The 19,381-nt window shown below is 42.4% G+C and overlaps 3 protein-coding genes across 4 annotated transcripts; all 3 read left to right on the top strand.

Annotated features, from left to right (window-relative positions):
- Positions 1-2,452: 2,452 nt before the first annotated feature.
- Positions 2,453-6,398, top strand: LOC128719952 (fasciculation and elongation protein zeta-2). The gene is made up of 5 exons (XM_053813594.1): positions 2,453-2,993; positions 5,385-5,743; positions 5,826-6,074; positions 6,150-6,236; positions 6,316-6,398. The coding sequence occupies exons 1-5, from the start codon at positions 2,482-2,484 to the stop codon at positions 6,396-6,398; spliced, it is 1,290 nt and encodes a 429-aa protein (XP_053669569.1). The 5' UTR covers positions 2,453-2,481.
- A 3,867-nt stretch (positions 6,399-10,265) lies between these two features.
- Positions 10,266-11,686, top strand: LOC128707947 (argininosuccinate synthase). Its single transcript, XM_053802905.1, has 3 exons — positions 10,266-11,334; positions 11,411-11,517; positions 11,588-11,686. The coding sequence occupies exons 1-3, from the start codon at positions 10,266-10,268 to the stop codon at positions 11,684-11,686; spliced, it is 1,275 nt and encodes a 424-aa protein (XP_053658880.1).
- Positions 11,687-11,915: 229 nt separating this feature from the next.
- LOC128718909 (mesencephalic astrocyte-derived neurotrophic factor homolog) lies at positions 11,916-13,491 on the top strand. 2 transcript variants are annotated; one of them, XM_053812526.1, is made up of 5 exons: positions 11,916-11,931; positions 12,726-12,803; positions 12,906-13,030; positions 13,095-13,236; positions 13,300-13,491. In XM_053812526.1, exons 1-5 carry the CDS (start codon positions 11,916-11,918, stop codon positions 13,464-13,466), a joined length of 528 nt encoding a protein of 175 aa, XP_053668501.1. In that variant the 3' UTR covers positions 13,467-13,491. The 2 variants fall into 2 exon arrangements, with proteins under 2 accessions (XP_053668501.1, XP_053668500.1); XM_053812525.1 differs by lacking the exon at positions 11,916-11,931 and having other exon boundaries at positions 12,692-12,803.
- The last annotated feature ends 5,890 nt before the right edge of the window (positions 13,492-19,381 follow it).

The following is a 19,381-nucleotide window of genomic DNA, read 5'->3' on the forward strand; positions in this document are numbered from 1 at the left end:
GCACGCAACACTCTGTCCCAGTTGGACCGGGGATCAAATTTCTTGCCACAGCATAACATTACTACCTTCTTATCGAAATCCAGAGACAACCCCTAACCATGCCTAGACCAGTAGCTTATTTTTTCTTCCATTGTATGTTCTCCCCACACAAACACACACACACACACACGGCAACGCTCGCCAGGCCCGGTGCTGCTCTTCGCAATAATCACGCACGATCACCTTCTGCGGGATATCATCACCGTCATCATTGTCGTCGGTAAATCTTGCAAACGCGCCGCGCGCACACTTCCACACCAAAGTACACACACCATCGAAGTAAGCAGCAGCAGCAGCATATCATCAATGCCAATCTGCTCTCATACGGTGTGTGTCGCGGTGTCTCGATAATATTATCATCACCGCACCTCTCGACGCAATAGTATGTTTCATCCCCCCATACCACGGTCACCTATTATGCAGAAAAATGCTCCGGAATAAAGGAAATATCTTCTACTTCAGACGCTCCAATCGTATACACCAAACACCTCCAACTATTCGCGTCAGCATCTTCATCGATTGATCTTCACCACACGGCCGACATTTTCTTCTGGCTGGTACTGCTCGCGCAAACAATCATCCCTCTTCACATTTGTTCGCCCAAACCCGAGAGTTAACTAACCCGTTACGGGAATAAACGTCTACCTTCTTCTGTTGTCCCACAACGGGGTTTGCTGTTGTCTGTTCACCACTGCACCTCAAAAACACTGCACGATCCACCACCTCCTCCTCCGATTGTCTATTACGCCCAACCCTTCAACCAGGACACCGTGCAAAACCCAAAACTTGGGACATTGGTTTTTCCTGCGCCCAACTCCTGATGTCCTCTGCTGTGCGCGTGCCACACACAAAAAGCACCGGGATGAAGAGTGGTGTGCAATGCTGGATTTTCTTCACCATACTCTCTGTACAACTACACGCACACACGCGCGCGCGCTCCCTCGTCGACAGTATCGGTGGTGTGTGTGTTGTGTGCGGAGCGTCGATAAGCACGTTGTTAAGGGCTGGCAGGAATGAAAGGAAGAGTGCAAAAGAGTTCTCGCTCTCGCTCGCGTCCGTTTTCATATCTCGCTCGCTCTCTTTGTTTTTCGCAAACATACGCACACAGAGAAACGTTTCAAAATCATGTAGTTCTTTCCTTTGCATTTGCAAGCATCTACCTTTTTTATGCTGAAGAAACAACATGATCGAATGTGCATTACGGCTTAATTCACTGTAGATAAATGGGGATCACTGTTAAAAATGCAACAGAACCCGAGAAAAATAGACTTAGATAATTATTGTTGTTCTATTGTTTACCTGTTTCAGAGCATTCATTTTTCCATTTCCGTGTTTCTGCTATACGCTGTTCATATTTTTATGCTTGTTAAAATAAGCATTCAAGCTTTTATGTGCATTCATTCATCTTTCATATTTATGACAGTTATTTCTTGTACTAAAGTTACAAATCTTATTGTTATTATCTTATTGAACACTCAGAATTACAGGAAATGAAAAAGCTGCACAATACTCGATTCCGGTAAATCAATCATTGGCAATTGCACGATCTTTTCACTTAGAAAAGATAACCGCACACACACTTAAGAACTTGTCAACACTACTTCATACACGTGCAATGCAAATGCAGCATAGCACAATGGCATTTAATTTACTGCAAAATCTGCTGCTTTTCTTAAGATTCACATCCTTTCTATTAAGAATGTTTTTTTTCACCTTTTATCTTTTCTGCAATAACAAAATAAGAATCTAAAACCTAATTCCACAAAACAATAATTTCATCAAATGTCATTCAGCTGACATCGTCGGGTGTCCGATAGACTGTCCACCGTGCTTCGCGAGGGGGGATTGTTTTGTCCCGCTCACACCCACGTTGACTGGAGAAAGAAAACTATCGCCTGCCTGCTCTGTGCAAAACATTGGACGTCGGGTTTTTGAAAGGGTGCTGCTTTGGTGCAGAATTTTCAACACGCAACAAAACGAACAACATTGCCCTGGCACTGCGATATCGACCGACCGACATAGTGCGTTTTTTGTCGCGGCGTAATCGTTCACTGCCTGGTAGTGCGTTGCTCCTGGGACTTGCTGGTGTTGTTGGATTGATGTGAATAGTGTATGCCACAGCTATTGTTTTTGCATCGTTGTGATAAAGAATCGAATTTGGTTTGATTTGATACCCATAACGAGCGCGCGTGTGTGTGGTCTGTGTGTGTGCGTGTAGAGAGAAAGTTTGGTGGCACCGTGTCCACCCTACGGAAGGAAAATAGTGTTGTGTTTTGCACTGCTACCACTCCGTCTCGAATGTGTGGTTTTCTATCCATCAGCAGACTGCGGGAAACAATAGTTGCTGCCCATTATTGAACTCGTACGAACAGCACCACCAACCGAACGATTCTCAACCCCATCCCCCACGCGAGTGTGTAGTTTTGCGCAATAAAAAAAGTGATGCGGGACCTGGCTAATAAGATGGCCGAACTCAAATTCGAGGCACCATTGGCACAGTTCGAGGAGAGTGATGAGTGGGGCCCGGTTGAGTACCAATCGTCGAATGTCACCAGCAACGGTAAAACCGCGGCCGTCACCATCAGCGACACCCTGAATCTGAACAATCTGAAAGAATCGCTTCGTTCGCTCGATGGTAACCAGCAGCAGCAGCAGCAACATCTAAAAGATGACGATATGAACGAGCTGAACGACAACCTGCTGCTCGGGGATGATACAGTGCGTGGTGGAAACGGTGGCGATACGACCACCACTACCGCCAACAACAACAACATTAAGGTTGGACCGATCAAAGACAACATAGATTTTGCGGAAGCGTTTACCGGCAGTCTGGAGGATTTGGTCAACACGTTCGATGAGAAGATTACGAAATGTTTCGGCAATTACGAGCAATCTGTCGAAGAACTAGCCCCGGTGCAAGTTCGCTCGCAGGAGGAAATCATGAACGAATGCCAGTAAGTGTTGGTCGTCATCCCCCGCGTACGCGCCAAACAAAGGGTACTTGGGAATACTGATCTAGTGGGCCAAATGAAACATGAGACACTCTTACTGCTGCCTCTGCTCATTTGCGTGCACGATGGTACCACGCACAGCAACTGGCGGTGGTGAAACACCACGGAGGTTGGTGTGATTGAACGAAATTAGTCATCAGTTTAATTTTATTTCCCGATGTGTGCAATAGCACAGGGGCGGTCATCCATTCCGAAGGAAGAACACGAAGAGCAATTTATATAGTCATTGATACACATTTTCTCCAAATTTGCAATGGAGGTGGAGCTGGAAAGGGCCCTAAAGAAAGAAAGTGTCGGAACCGAGTTTTAGCACTCCACCGCGACCCCCCCCCCCCCAATTGCCATAAAATTACCTGCCCGCATGCCTGGTCCTGCTAGTGCCAATCACCAGCGATAGCGATCTGTATGTCGTCGCGACAAAAAATACGCCACTTTGCGCAAAAACAACAGCACAAAGCACACAGCACAAACTTTGCAAACAAACTTTCGTTGTATGGAAACGCATGCATTTTATGTCCTACCACGATCCGTTGGGGATTTTTCTTCCTACCTGTGAGGGGGTGGATATACAAACAAAAAAAAAGTTTTCCCAGCCCGTTGCTGTCAAATGTTATAATAACAAACATCCCTCAGTGTGGATTCATCTCTTTTTGCTTACGTTATGTACCTAAAATCAATACTCTGCACATTCAGTTCTGTGTGCTGCTTCCTATTTTCAACAATGCTTCTCCATAACATTGATTACATTGCAAGTCATTTGTGTTGCTATTTTTGTGCATATTGATGTGTGCAGCGAATGTATGCATTTTTTCCTGTTTTTAGCACTGTTTCGACACACTTCAATTTGTTTTTTTTTTTGCTTTATTTATGTAATATACGGCAGCTCGGCGGCCAGCACAGTGGCCTCTATTCAAATTTTGGTTATATCAATTGCGACGATAACTTAACACAAGCCACAACAGCTCGGTGATGCACAGCACGGATTTGGAATGATTTGGTAGCGTTGTTGATTGCTTGGCTCCCTCCCTCCCTCCCGCAAAAGTTTTCAGTTCCATATTCCCAAAATTGTATATTTTTCATTGTAGATAGCTTCTTGAAGGTTACTTCCACCTGCTTCACTGCAAATGCGTTAAGTAATGCTTAATGTTGAATAAATTAGCAAGATTGTTATTATTAGTTTTTTGCTACCACACAAAACAATCGATACGTTCAACATGTGCACTGTGTTTATCCGTGTGCCGTATATGTGCCGTGTAATGAGTCATGTTAAGAAAAGAAAAACATACAACCCCCTGCAACGTGTTTCCAAATGCCATAAGGCATGGACAAACCGTTCGCGACACTGTGGGCGAACGTACAGCAAGGATTAGTGACAAAAATGCAGACCCAGTTACCGGAAAGGAGTAGTAACAACCACCGTAACGAAGCCCATAACTGGAGCCTCTCCGTACCGACCTTGAACTAGTGGTAGCGTTTTTTTTTCACTGTTCTAAATAGCGGTGCTGCAGCACCATCGACTGGACATCCAATGCGAGACAAGATTTATTGACCAGAAGTTACTTAGCACTTGCCAGATTTATGAGTTAAAAAGACTATCTCGATAAGTAGTAATGTTAATTCTTCATTCTTTAATTGGTCTTACTTTTGTAAAGATTTAACATTGTTTCTAGTGTTGGGTGAATCTTATTCAGATACACGAATCTGGTTGATTTTTTATCACGTTAAGCAGTGTCTTGGCAAATTTCAGATGAATTCCCAAAATTGCTTGAATCTGCTAGAACTTTTTCGATTAGCTAACATGCAAATCTGCTAACAAGCTAACATCTGAGCAAAAAGTTAAATGAAAACGAACAAGAATTTTAATATTATGTGGGAAAGCTTCAGGGTATGGTGTACATAAGATTCAACGATGTCCACTAAATCTACAACCGAGTCAACCGATCGCAAAGTATATTTGAAACTTCGAGCATTTCATTATTAACTGTGAAAATTTAAATAGTGGCTGGAAATTGTTCTAGCCCAATGGATATAGATGGATGAAATCGATAAAACCAAGAATTTCCTGAGGTTCGGAATTTTTCGAAGATTAATTATTTTTTTAAGATTCATGTATACAGGGATTGACTTTAAACTAAAGATTAATTGAAAACAACGCAAATCGCTTCATGATGGTATAATATATACGGTAACTAATATATGCAGTACATTTTCGAGGAATTTTTCTGCATTAATGTATCCCTCGTTGTTTTCGAATTCAAAAATTATTTACCTATAAATGTACCGTGTATTATTAACATAATTTATCTACTTTATCATACTATCACCATCAAACAGGATGTGGTGGACGATTACGGGCAACTTTGGCAACATTCTGCCAATCGATTGGTCGAAAACGTACGCCCGCCAGATGCACGTACCGGCACTGAACCTTGGCATGCGTAAACCCGGCACACCGGACGACGATTTGCTGCAGGATCTCAGCTCGGAAGACGAGGCGGTCGCAAACGATCTTGACATGCATGCGCTCATACTCGGTGGGTTGCACGCCGACAACGAACCGATCAAAACGGCCGACGAGGTAATCAAGGAGATCGATGACATCATGGACGAAACTGGTTCGGAAGATGGGCAGCTTGATAACGAGGTGATTGAAAAGGCGAAGGAAGTGCTCAGTTCACCATTATACGAAGAGAGTAAGTAGCGCAATTTCAGTATCGGTTCGATGTGATTTTTTTCTCTAATGCTGCAAATGTTTTCGTTAAACAACTTTTACAGAATTGCGGTCCTTATCGATTACCCAGCTGAATGAGCTGTACATGGAGATGGAGGTGCTGATTCGTGAGTTCTCCGAGACGCTCATCTCGGAGCTAGCGTTGCGCGATGAACTGGAGTATGAGAAGGAGCTGAAGAACACGTTCATTTCGTTGCTGCTAGCCGTACAGAACCGTCGCCGTCAGTACCATGTAGAAAAGAAGAAGGGAAAGGGAGGTGGCAAGGGTCCCACTGGTGCAGCAAACAGTACGGGTTAGTATAGAACATATTTTACACATCAGAATAGGGCTTTTTTTAAACAACTTTTCACATCATCGACTCGTACAGGTATGGATCCAAAGTATCTCACCACGGTTATACCCTACCAGCTGAACAGTACACCCGATAATCAAACACTGCAAGTGTTGATCAAAAGTAAGTATTGTTCAAGTTGTGCTGTTGCGTTGCTTTTGTACACATCATTCACACTGTGTCTCTTTCAAATTATTTCCAGTACTGAAAGCGATCAATGAAGACAGCCCAACCGTTCCTACACTTTTGACGGATTACATCCTGAAGGTGCTATGTCCGACGTAAGCGGTCGATATTCGGGCCCGTACTCCGACCAGGGATCGTACATCATCGTCTGCTCTCCATGACGCTCGTACATGTATCTGGACGCGCGCTAGTTGGCCGATGTTTGTTGGGATGTAGGTAATTTGTACACGATTTCAAAGCTCTCATAATGCTGTAGCAGAATAGTTTCAAGATAAGAACACACACAAAAACAATACCTAACCTCGGAAACGAGCGCAACGATCACTGCAGGCAGACAGTGTAGCAGACCTGTCGGAAATGGAAGTCAGGCGCTATCAGGATGCTATTTACCCCGTAGTATGTAGACCTTAAATGCTGCCCAGTGAGCAGTGTTGCTTACCGGGGATAGATATTTTCTTTCCTTATCCTCATCCGGAATCTATTAGCACTGAGGTGAATGTGATTTATGTGTTTTGATTTGTGTTTGATTTTGGCAACAAACCCAAAACAAAACACCGCGACAACACCGACGAGCAATGCTGTAGTACCGTAATCAAGTTAAATATTTTATTCAAACTCTCGTCAGACACGCAGCATATACAAAGTGTCGTAACAATTTTCTAACACCGTATGAGCGAATAAACAAGCAAAAAACAACAACAGCGCACATAGCACTAACCCGGGGCTAATCCTTCTAGGGGAAACGTTTGCTACACATTGCTCTACCCGGAAGAGAAAAACTATGAAAAATACTCCACTAATTTAGTTGTGCTTTTTGCGCATGAGTACGCTGCACTTTTATCTGTTCGAATTTATTCGCGGCATGATAATAGCCTGACCTTATACAACAAAAGATTCAATTTTACTTAGCGACAAACAAAGCAGCTACGCGAGCTGCGCGCAGTAATAGTCACAACCATTCCAATATTGTCGTCGGTTGCGTAAATGCTTTCGGACTGTTGGAAATTGGTACGATCTGCGGGGAATGTAACAGTCCCTCGACGTGACGAAGAGGTTAAATTGTGATCGTCCCCCTTGCGGCTAACGGTTACGATCAGATCCGATCGGCTCAGTGGTACCGAGGATTGGGTCCTATTTTGCGGTGCAAAATCGGGACTATTTACCACGTGACGGTGCTCGACTAATGAAGTAACATATTGCCATGTGTTAGACGGCAGCAGAGCAGAACGGTAGACGGTCACGGAAACGTGTAGCGTCTGGAAAAAGCCAAGTTTTTAGCTCGCTTTCGTGGAGAACTTATTTCTCGTCGCATTACGCTAGTCATAACGATATGTTAGAGACACTGTGCCCCCGGGTATCGACAGCCGAATTGCCAAACAAACGGTGTGTGTTGTTTTTTTTAAAGCCCGCTAAACAGTAACACGTGTTCAGTTATTTTTAATGTTATACGCGATTGTGTTTATTTGTTTCCCTTTTGTAGTTCCTTTCGGTTTCGTTTTCGTTGTTCTTTGGTTTCAGTTGTGAGCAATAGTAGCTGTTACGCGAAAGAAGATGGTGGTATATCGTAGGTTTTTTTTATAGGCTTGAAGGATCAAACAGCAATTACTGAAACTATATAAATTCATATTTGCTACATATAAGCGTCTTAATGTGAGCGTAGGGAAATAGATGCTCACTATCGCGGGCATGTTGTCGTATTATTATTATTACTATCATTTGCTATATTAACGTATATAAACGATACAGACTCACGCGAATACGTTCCTCAGCGCTGTTGTGGAGATGTGAAGAAATGCCATATAATTTTGTTTAATTATTTGTATCAAAGATTTAAATACGCTTCGCAAAACATTTTCGCGCACTCTCTCTAGAGCTTCGAGATTTGTGTAGTTATAGTCTCTTGTCTCATACTCTTTATAGTATAAAAATAAATTAAATCATAAAAACGTGTTTGCACGGGCGAGGAAATCCGAGAACAAGCAAACGCAGGTTGTAGAAGGAATGGAACTTGACAAAAGGGCATAAATGCGCCTGGTCAATAAATTACTGTCGCTTAGGTTTCTTGATTTTCATCTACGAATCAAGATGCAGCTGGTCGAGCACGGAGCATGGCAAGGTGGCTTGAAATGTTGGGAAGAAAAAGATTGGGATAGGCGGAACGAATCCACACGACGGCCAGTGGAATAAATGGAACCAACTATGGTTTGAAGATGCAATGGTGTAAAAATCTCTGTGTCCTTGTGGTCCATCACTGTTGTGTGATGGTTCCTTCTGTATGCATGTGTTCAGTTTCGCATACGCATTGTAAACAATTATCCCTCATGGATCTTAGTTTCGTCAATTTAGTATTACCGTAAATGCTTACACCGATAATTGCTAAACGTGAAGCGCGCTTCACTAACCGATGGAAGACAGTTGTACATTTGGGTAGCTTATTTGTAGTGTGCATATTTCAAATATCTCGTATAAGATATAAACATAAACGGGAAACCTCGACAAAATCGATGCAAAACACACAATGCACAACCGTGCAGCCAAGCCTCTTCTTTCGATCTTCTTTGCTGCTGCCGTTATGCTGCCGTGGTTCGCTTTCCGTTTTACGAACGTCATGTTTGCTTTTACCTCTACAGCGTAACGGTACTGATAATGAACTGGAAGAACAATAGGATAGGAACAGCAAGAAATCCGCCTAAGAAAACACACTAACGTCCCGCAGTTTGTTGAACGATCGGAAATAGAAATAACTCTTTTACATGGCTTAATTTTTTAAATGAATTTCAATCTTGTTGATACTGATAAGCTTCTGAAAAGCATAAACATGAAGAAGTAAACCAAACAACAAAAAATTACATAAAAAAGTAAACAAAAACTATTAAGAGCAAAGCAAGAACAAGATAACAAATAACAAAACGAGATTACAAATAACACAGCACGAAATGAAACCAAATAATGAACAACAACAACAGCAAAACCATACTGACTACGATGACTTCAATCGACATTGAAGAAGAAGAAGCTTTCGTTACATTGTGTAAGAAAGTAGCAATAGATAATGAAATTATCTTGTTCACCAAACCCGACCGACAAAAAGGGGAAAATTGGAGAGCAAAACATATGGCCCTCCTAATCCACCCCAAAGATCTAGCACCGATGCTAAAGCAAATTTGCTAAAGAGCAGACGGTAATGTGAAGAGGAGGCAAGTTCAATTCTAGATGAAAAATATATAAAAGGATTTAATATAAATAAATAAGAAGGTAATAAACTGCAATAGAAATGAAACGGCATGACGGTAGCGTGCAATAGAACGAGGAAGAAGAAAGTGTAGTAGGGAAACAGAGAGAATATAATGGAAAGCGGAAAGGATAATGGATGCAGATGGGGGGGAAAAACAAGGATAAGAAGGTGCAGATAGTCAAAGCAGCAGTAGTCGAAAAGTGCACATACGCTGATGCGCCGATGGTTGCAAAGTTGATAAATAAGTATCTTAGTACATTTTGGTGTTAAATACAGCATGTCAACACACGAGTCAAGTGAAGTGTAAGAACAACAGCAAACAAACAAAAATACATACCACACATTTATTGGGCAAATAAAACTGCTTGAAATAATCGAACATTGGCAGTTGTTTATGGCGTCTGAAGTATTGTAAACACGCTGGTGGAGGTTTGTCTCTCATCGCAAGTTATTCGATTAGAATCCCACCGGAGCGGGTTAGCAAGGGTCAGCAAAATATTGTCGGACGGATGGGCGATAATCGGAGTACATGTATGGACGGGAAGGATTTGGAGGGGGATGTTCGTGAGGATCTCCGTGCTATCAGCAGAATGAATGAATACCCGATCCGAAGCGCAAGCGCATTGATGAGTTGCCACAGTTACCTCGCAGTCGCCGACTAGATCAGTGTGAAGCCGATTAAAAAGGAAGCATAGCGCCCCTACACCTTGCGGGACTGGACGGTGAAAACGATGGGCAAAGAAAAGGTTCTGCTAGCCTACTCAGGTGGTTTGGATACGAGCTGTATACTGAAATGGTTGCTCGAGCAAGACTACGAGGTGATCTGTTTTATGGCCGACGTTGGCCAAACGGAAGACTTTGTTGCGGCACGGGATAAAGCACTGAAAATCGGTGCCACCGATGTGGTGGTGAAGGACATGAAGGATTTCTTTGTCGAGAAATTTGTCTGGCCCGCGGTACAGATGGGACTGATCTACGAGGATCGCTACCTGCTCGGGACGTCACTGGCGCGGCCCTGCATCTCCAAGGGTTTGATGGATGTTGCGGCCCAGCGTGGCTGCAGCTTCATTTCGCACGGTGCCACCGGGAAGGGCAACGATCAGATACGCTTCGAGCTGAGCTGCTACGCGCTGAATCCATCGATACGTGTCATTGCACCGTGGCGCATGGACGCGTTCTGTCAACGGTTTCAGGGCCGTTCCGATTTGCTCGAGTATGCGAAACGGTTCAACATCCCGGTGAGTGCCACGCCGAAAGCGCCCTGGTCGATGGATGCTAACATTATGCACATCAGCTACGAATCGGGCATCTTGGAGGATCCATCCGTGGCGGCACCGGAAGAGATCTATCAGCTCACGCAATCGCCAACCCGTGCTCCGGATGCACCGACCGTGGCTGAGATTGTGTTTAAAGCGGGACTGCCCGTTCGCGTGACGGAGCTAGTCAGTGGCCGTACGATGGAGAAACCGTTGGACATACTTACCTTCCTCAACAAAGCCGGCGGTGAGCATGGTGTGGGGCGCATCGATATCGTAGAAAATCGATACATCGGGCTGAAGTCACGCGGTGTCTATGAAACGCCCGGCGTAACTGTGCTCCACTGTGCCCATCGGGATCTGGAGATCTATTGCTTGGACCGTGAAGTGCTGCGGGTGAAAAAGTATCTTGCCGATCGGATGGCGGATTACGTCTACAACGGGTACTGGTATGCGCCCGAAGCTGAGTACGTGCGCAAGTGTATCATAGAGTCGCAGAAGCACGTGTCCGGAAAAGTCGTGGTGGAAATGTTTAAAGGTCATGGTAAGAAACGATTACGTTGCTTAGCGAGGATGTGGAATGAAACGAGTTCTTGTATTTGTGTCTACTTTCTCAACAGTGATGGTGACTTCCCGGGAGTCGATAAATTCCGTCTACAACCAGGAACTGGCATCGATGGAGGTGCATGGTAATTTTTCGCCCTACTCGTCGACAGGCTTCATTGAGGTAATGCGTTGTTCTTTATATTCATAAAATACCCAATATAAATTTCTTTGCTACCTTTTTTGTATTTAAGATCAATGCGGTCCGATTAAGAGAGCATCATCGAGTGTTTGGTACGGCCAACATGACCAAACATTTCTCCCGTACGGAATCGGACATGAAACTCATCTAAAGCACGCCGCTATGTAAGATGGTCTTTGATGAATATTAACAAATTCTTTACTATATCTGTACGTTGAATTCTATCCTCAAATAAATGACCTATCGTTTGTATTGCATCAATCAGTAGTGTTACAGTTCATAACTTGACCCAGCAAGAACTTCCTTCTGGTCTAGAAGATCCCAGCTTGGTTTTTACAATTTTAGCCTACATTTGCTAGATTAACACGAAATTGTGTGACATGATTCGAATTAAAGGTATACCTACATGAATTATTATTTTGTTTCATTCGTCCTTTTTGGGTTTACCGAATTTGATATTTGTCAACCGTCTTTTTTTTTAAACAAAACAAAGCTTTCAGCTTTTTGGAACATTAATTCGCCGGAACGGAGTAGTTCCGCACAGCGAGCGCCCATCACTACGTGAAAGCTCCCCCCAAAAGCAACCCATGAACAGAAAAATATGAAATAAGGTTGAATGAAGGTAAATTTTCGCGCCTTTCATGCAGATTGCTCATGATATAATGAGAAACAAATTTATCAAATGTTTTTATACCATTTCCCACAACTTCGAGTGTAATAATTTGCAAACTAAATGTTTGATGGGGATACGTGAGATTTGTGTTCCGAACCGCTTCATTCTTTTATCCGGCACTGTAAACCACTCGATACAATTTTGCTACTTGGGAACTGTCAGCCAATTCGACAGGTACACGTCGTCTTTGGCGTTCCGTTATATTTGTAGCCGGGTAGAAATCTGAATTCCGTGACGATACCAAATCAGATTTGGCCACGGATCTTTCATTTTCCCAACCGTTACTTAAAACGCTGCAAGATCGATCATTATAGTTTGTGGTGTAGAAGAAAGTGTACACGTAATAGTTAATCAACAAACAGACTTGCCTTGCTGCTCGTAGAAGACGGGGGGACCAACAGAGGCTAGGCGTACAATTTAAGGAACAAAATATCCACCCCTGCCAGATATTCTACTCTCTAAGCGCGCACACACACACACAGGATGGTTGAACGTAGTTTTCTCAATGGCCGATTAGTGCTATTAGTGGGCATTTTCGGGCTGATACTGTTCCTGCTTCCGCAAACGATTGCATTGCGTGAAGGCGATTGTGAGGGTAAGTGTCCTACAACAACTAAACTAATCGGTGACGGCACCTGTGAATGGGAACTTTTTGGTTAAAACCCATTTTCCACTGTCTCCGGATTTCCATTTTCAGTATGCGTTAAGGCGGTAAACATGTTTACGGCAACACTCTCGGAAGAAACGAAAAAGGACACCAAACGGATAGAGGACGAATTCAAGGGTTTTTGTAAAAAGGCCAAAAACAAGGAACAACGTTTCGTAAGTTGCTTTTTCCATCAAATTAAGTCGAGAATCTTTATTGCTAAATGCTACTTATTTACAGTGCTACTACCTTGGAGGGATGGAAGATTCTGCCACCGGAATTCTGGGTGAGCTATCGAAACCAATCAGCTGGTCGATGCCGGCCGAAAAGATCTGCGAGAAGCTGAAGAAGAAGGATGCTCAAATCTGTGATTTACGATACGGTAAGTTGTGTGCCACATGTTCTTCCACAACAGTACTTATCCCTTCGCCTTTACAACTTGCAGACAAACAAATCGACCTGACCACGGTCGATCTGAAGAAGCTAAAGGTACGCGATCTCAAGAAGATTCTTTCCGACTGGGATGAGGAATGTGACGGGTGCCTGGAAAAGACTGATTTCATCAAGCGCATCGAGGAGCTGAAGCACAAGTACGTGAAAACGGAACTGTAACAACCGTCACCGCCTGCTACGGATCTCGCATTTGTTCAATCGTTGCCTTCGTCATGTCATGTCTGCCGGGTCTCTCTGCATCTGTCACCATCCGCCTACTAAGCTACGCGGGGAGCATTAGCGTCACTTGAATGGTTATTTATTTGTGTGTGTGCGCGTGTGTTTTTAAACCGCAAGCGTCTTAAGAAGTGAAACACAAAAGTTGATGCAATCTCGCTGCCTGCAGTGCTAAGTTCTTGCATGAAAAGGCAAGAAAAAGGTGCAGAAATTGTAGCGGTGGCGTCGCAACAAAGAAGGTTAGCTGATGAACAAACGGTGCACACAACACTGCACTTAGACAACAAAGAAAATGTAAAGAACAAACCACTCAAAGAGGAACGAAACCCGGGAAAGGAAAAGTGTTACGAAATTTGATGTGTTCGGATCCGGAAAAAAAAAAACAAACAAACAACAAATAAACCGTTCTAAGTGAGTTAAATTTGATTTTTGTTTTTAATGCTTGTGATAAACTCACCAATTCAAAGTATGACGTGTCCACCATTTATTCTTACCAAACTTTCGTAAAAGTTTTAATTTCATCCCGCGCAAGATATCCAAGAGAACAAAGCGATTCGAGTTCCCACCTACCCGGCCCGGGGGTGATTTATTTACAAATAATGTACCACAAAAAAAGAACAATGTACAAAATAATACTTTAGCGCATTAAAAATATTGAGCTTTTCGATGATGATACACGGTAGAATTGACTTGTCCCAGAGGTTGAGCTCCCTCGATCTCGCCCCTTTTTTTCCCACCCCAACCCAAGCACCAGAAGAAGAAAAAAAACATTCCAGAACGCCGCGTGTATCCGGACGATGGATGATTAGTTTACATTTAAGTCTGTTTTTCATTATCGAAATTATTAATCGTTTTTGCTTGCGTAGAAGTGTTTCTCTACTTGCCATTGGACTACAAATTAATACTTCGACGGTTTTTCGTTTGTTCCCAGTTCGATGTCACGAACATGGAAACGCGAGGGCTAGTGAGTAGTACTGGAAGAGGGACAGACAGGACAGAACAGCCGACAGAAGTGGAAGCGGATTAGTTTGATCTTTGTTATCTTGTCTACACACTCCACACTCAGAATCAGAGTATGATGGAGCATTGTTCAAAATTGACTGCTAATCATCTGCCATTCTCGTTTACTAGTATCGTTCACATACCCTGTATCTTCGGTTTGCTATCTACACCTACATTAACGATTTACAGTTGTATTAAATTAAGGCAACAACACGCATTGCTTATGCACCCGCGCGCCCCCCTTTCGGGGGGGATATCAGTACACGCGCATAAAAAAGCCCTTTATGTGGCTATCTAACTAAAACTTAAGGCAGCGCGCGCATATTCCTGCCCCTTGTGCAAGCAGCGCCACCGGAATAATCGTCTACTAAACCTGTAATATAAAGCATTAACCTCATGTTAAAGCGCCCTTTTGAATCGAAGCCCTAGCCCATCCGCCAGGCCCAATTCGGAATGGTTTCGTTTGTGTGTTTATCGCGGATACTGTCCCTTACGGTACCAAACAATCAATGGGAAGTAAGGGGTGGAAAAGAACGGAAAAGGGAGGGGCAAGAAAGTATTGGCAATAAGCTAATGTTCGTACTGTACAGTTGTAAGATGACCACCGATGGAACGATTCTCACATTCAGGAGCGAAACAATGATTGTTTCTCTGTGCACACGTTTAACTTCGTCCGTTTGCAGCGGACTAAACGGCCACTTGTGGTCCAGCAATCGGTTCGTCGATTCGTTACGCTTCTTCTTGTACCTTTCTTTTGTTAATCTCCCGTGTGTGCGTGTTCTTCACACCGTCATTCATTCCAAGCGCCGATATTTATGGCCGTCCCATAGCATTGTACGGTCGTTCCGGTAAACGTGGCGGTGCATTCTGTGCTGGCCGACTACAATTTAACAAGATGGGGGGTTTTAGTAAATAAAAAGTATGGTGGAAACTCAAACAAGATACATAAAAGCCAGTAAACAAGACTGTAAGTACGCTTGTGAATGAATAAATGTACTTCAAAGATGTAGTAAATGTAACAAACAAAACAAAAGAATAAAAAAGAACTGGAGCGACACCGTATACTGGGTGGTGAGGCAAGAATGTAGTTAATAAGTAGATATTACAACATTACCAACCAAGTGAAACAGTGCAGATGGTAAGCCCCCGGGGTCCGAACTCCAGTTGCACAGGTGGAAGCAGCATCATGAAGTTTAGAGCATGAGTTAGAGCTAGTAAAGGACCCAAGCGACCAAACGACTTCCTCCCCCGCCCCAAAAAGCTCAACAACCTGTCCATGCCCCACCGCACAAACATATCAGACACAACGGACAGACATGACACATATACACACCCCAACACACACATGCGGCGTACTTTAAGAACAAACGCTTCACATCTCCCAAGCCCAAACCGTTTCAATTCCAATTAATTATGTTTATACTTTATTTTTCTCTGTCATAGAATAGATATAATATGTATAGTTCTTGTTCTGGTTTGTTTTGTATGTTTTCTTCGCGTTGTTGGTTGGGTTTTTCGATTTTTCGCCATTTCGCTACTACTCATACACGACGCGGCTAGTATAATAGTGTTTTTGTCCTCCCTCTTTCACTCTCTCTCTCGCCGGGAACGTGCATCTTTTTCTTTACTTGTTTAGTTTGCTCGTTGCGTGTGTCCTCTGTACGTTGGTGTGTGTTTTTTGTTTTGTTTTGTTTGTTCTATGATGATTACATGTTGATGTTTTGTTTGCATTGTTTACTCAAGTGTGGGTGTGTGCTTTGATTTGTTTTCTTTTTGTTTGTTTTTGCTTTTGCTTCGATATATATTTATATGTATATATATATATATGTAAGTAACTATCGAATCCATTCACTACTACCACTTCAGGCGCATGTTGACGATCTTAAAGGTGTATGCGTCCTAATGTTTCTGTCGGTGTTTAAATTTCTCGTTTTGCTATGTTTTGGGTTCCTAATTAATTGTTTTTTTTTTCACCTACTTCAGATAAACGCATTGCAATATATCAAAAATGGTTGGCAAACTTGCATAAATGGCGCTGATTTTTTCATATAATCAAAAACAAAAACACCCCAAAACGTGGGGAAAAAGTTGGAATGAAGGAGTTGCAAACAATTGTAAGAATGTTTTATTATTACTGACATTCAACCAAGGAGTTTCGGGTTTATGTTCGTTTCGGCTTTACCTCTCGTGCTGCACTTGTGTCCTGCAGTAGCTTATCTGTACGGTCAGAAGTAGATTTTCCATACACGGGTACAATATTTAAGGAGAGATAGTGTGTGTTTTAAAAAGAATGAGAGAGAGAGAGCAAAGTTATCTTCATTATCAATTGGCAAATATTTTGTTTTGTTTTTGCACAACAACCGCCAAAGATTGAATACAATCTCTGTCCGTTTTTTCCTGTGCAGGATATGCTGCTGCGGATGGTAGACAGATTGCACCATTGTCGAATGTACGTAAAAGTAATATTCACAACAAAATCCCCACAAAAAGCTGGGCACCACACAATAGTATGATATTATGTGCTTGGGTTTGCTAAAATATCAGCTAATGCTAAAAGTAAATGAAAAACGGAGGTTTCTCTCTTACAGGGAGGTGGTTTTACGGTTCTTTAAAATCAAATTTATACATGTATAATATGCGATCACTATCGGTATGTGGCGAGAATCCATGGGCGGTATGCACATTTACAACACTAATTGAAGAAAGCTTCCTTATTTAAGTTCAATTCTGTTTGCAATCTGCATGGGTCGGGCATTTCTTAAATAAGTAATGCAGTTTGTGAATTAAATGGTACCAAAATGGTTTCCTTTCATACGAGATTGCATGCTTAACCGTCGAAGTTTAATGATCGTTAATGAGAGCCAGCGCTGTAACATTGTAACAACAAATAGAATATTTATAATTGACTTATACACATTGTAACCGTTACGCACATCCTTTCTTCTGTTTTTTTTTGTTTGCTTACAGCATAGCTTCCCACAACGTTGTCCGGTTTTTTTTAAAGCATTACCAAAGTTTGATGGTCGCAAACAAAGCAAAAACAGCTAAGCCGGCAAAGGTGACGTACTGCAATGAAACGATCGCTTATGATCAGGGCTATGAAAATGTTGCGCAAACATTTGCTCGTCAGACAAATCGTCGGATTCGTTAGGCGGGAACATATTTTTCTGCAAATCGAATGTTTCATTCCTTCACCGGCCTTACGGTACGAATGTTTCATGATCTGTTTATAATAGTCATGAATATACCTTACTTTATTGCCAATTGAACAAATATTGCCACCAATCCCATTCTCATAGACCCGGTTCTTACGATCAACAGTTAAAATGGACGAATCCTTCGTGCCCTTCCTGCTGGAGTGTAGCTTTGTAACCGAAAGATTCTCCTCTCTGTTCCTTGCATGTTTTACAATAAATTCGTAAGAAAAGGCAACACACAAGACTCCACTATTTAAAAGGGGATTCCCGGGTTCAGAGGGGCCAGAGTCATAGAATGGGGAGTTACGTTGTACGGAACGGAAACATAAGCCACTAAACGTTGTTGTAACATAGAGAATGAATAGTGAAACGGAGTATACATTGTTTTGTTTTGTCTCTTTGTGTCTTTTTCCCTTTGTCCTCCTATCTCGTCCTATGCACGCGCAACCTGTGTGTTTTTTGTCTTCTTTTACTGCATTTTGCTTCAACTAACATTGCTATCGTTCTCGCGGGGGGCTCACAGCTTCGTTTCTATAAACTTCTACAATTTTAAGCGTTTTTTTTAATAATATCCGCGCACGCAAACAGTGAACAACTTTTTATCTTTTTGAACTATATTTATATATGCATGTGTTTGTGTGTGTATATATATATTTATATCATTTGTTGTAATATTTGAGTTTTTTCACCCCGTTTCTCTTCTCGTCTGTTTCGTTTGTTTGTTTTATTCGCGCTTTCCGTTTGTTGGAGGTGTTTTTAATGCTTTTTTAATGCCAGGGTTGTGGTTTAGACATTTCGGGCGTGCAATAAATGGTCAGCCCCCCTCTCCTTTTCCTTCGCTGTGTTTGTTCGTGACCAGTAAAGTGTTGGAGATTTGGTTGTTGTTGCAACTTGTTTGCTTGATAGGCGCTAAAATATCGCATCGATAGTGGAATGAATGAATGTTGTGTTTCGTGTTGTTGTATGAGAATCGTTCTACACGCATGTAGTATTCTTACGTTGGAGGTTACGCGAGCTTAATTTGCAGCCCTATAGTAAAGATAGAGGTACGATATTTTATTCAACATTAAAAGAATGGTTCGTATTTTTTGTTTGTTTGTTTGCCTTTAATTTGCCGTAGTTACTTCCGAGCTTGTTTTGGTATTAGTTTTCCCTTTAGGTTTCACTTTGTTTGTTTGGAGTTGTTTTATAACGTATGAAACATTTGTTTGTTTGTTCGATAGCTTTACTGTGGGTAGTGTTGTTGGATGTATTTGTTTATCTTGCTTGCGTTTTCAACTTTCAACTTTGCGCTTCCTCGTTTTTTTTCTCTTTACTTTTGCAATTTTTTTTTTGTTACTGGAGCCATGGATTCAATGCATTTTTTAAAACTAGACACACAAAGACACTAAAGCGTTCAAACACACAATCAACACATCAACATGTTTTGTTTTGACCAGCTAGGCTCTCATGTGTCGGTGCAGAGGGTGCAGCATATGGGGTTTCGCATCATTTAGATGGAATCACCCCACAGAAGGGTCGGTGCACATGTGTGTGGTTTACCGAACTACTGGTAGCTGCTTATATATTGTTGTGTTTTTGCGTCACATATTTTCTCTCCTCGTTTTAATAATACATGTACTTTCGTTTGGAATGAGACGTTCCGCGTGTTTTCTATTC

The sequence above is a fragment of the Anopheles marshallii genome, chromosome 2, assembly GCF_943734725.1.
Source record: "Anopheles marshallii chromosome 2, idAnoMarsDA_429_01, whole genome shotgun sequence".
Classification (NCBI taxonomy): domain Eukaryota; kingdom Metazoa; phylum Arthropoda; class Insecta; order Diptera; family Culicidae; genus Anopheles; species Anopheles marshallii.

Coding starts and splice junctions, on each gene's coding strand:
- LOC128707947 (XM_053802905.1), top strand. CDS start 10,266: ATGGGCAAAGAAAAGGTTCTGCTAGCCTACTCAGGTGGTTTGGATACG. Junction 11,335..11,410: donor GGAAATGTTTAAAGGTCATG/GTAAGAAACGAT, acceptor CTTTCTCAACAG/TGATGGTGACTTCCCGGGAG. Junction 11,518..11,587: donor CGTCGACAGGCTTCATTGAG/GTAATGCGTTGT, acceptor TTTGTATTTAAG/ATCAATGCGGTCCGATTAAG.
- LOC128718909 (XM_053812525.1), top strand. CDS start 12,692: ATGGTTGAACGTAGTTTTCTCAATGGCCGATTAGTGCTATTAGTGGGC. Junction 12,804..12,905: donor GCGTGAAGGCGATTGTGAGG/GTAAGTGTCCTA, acceptor TTCCATTTTCAG/TATGCGTTAAGGCGGTAAAC. Junction 13,237..13,299: donor AATCTGTGATTTACGATACG/GTAAGTTGTGTG, acceptor TACAACTTGCAG/ACAAACAAATCGACCTGACC.
- LOC128719952 (XM_053813594.1), top strand. CDS start 2,482: ATGCGGGACCTGGCTAATAAGATGGCCGAACTCAAATTCGAGGCACCA. Junction 2,994..5,384: donor GAAATCATGAACGAATGCCA/GTAAGTGTTGGT, acceptor ACCATCAAACAG/GATGTGGTGGACGATTACGG. Junction 5,744..5,825: donor TTCACCATTATACGAAGAGA/GTAAGTAGCGCA, acceptor CAACTTTTACAG/AATTGCGGTCCTTATCGATT.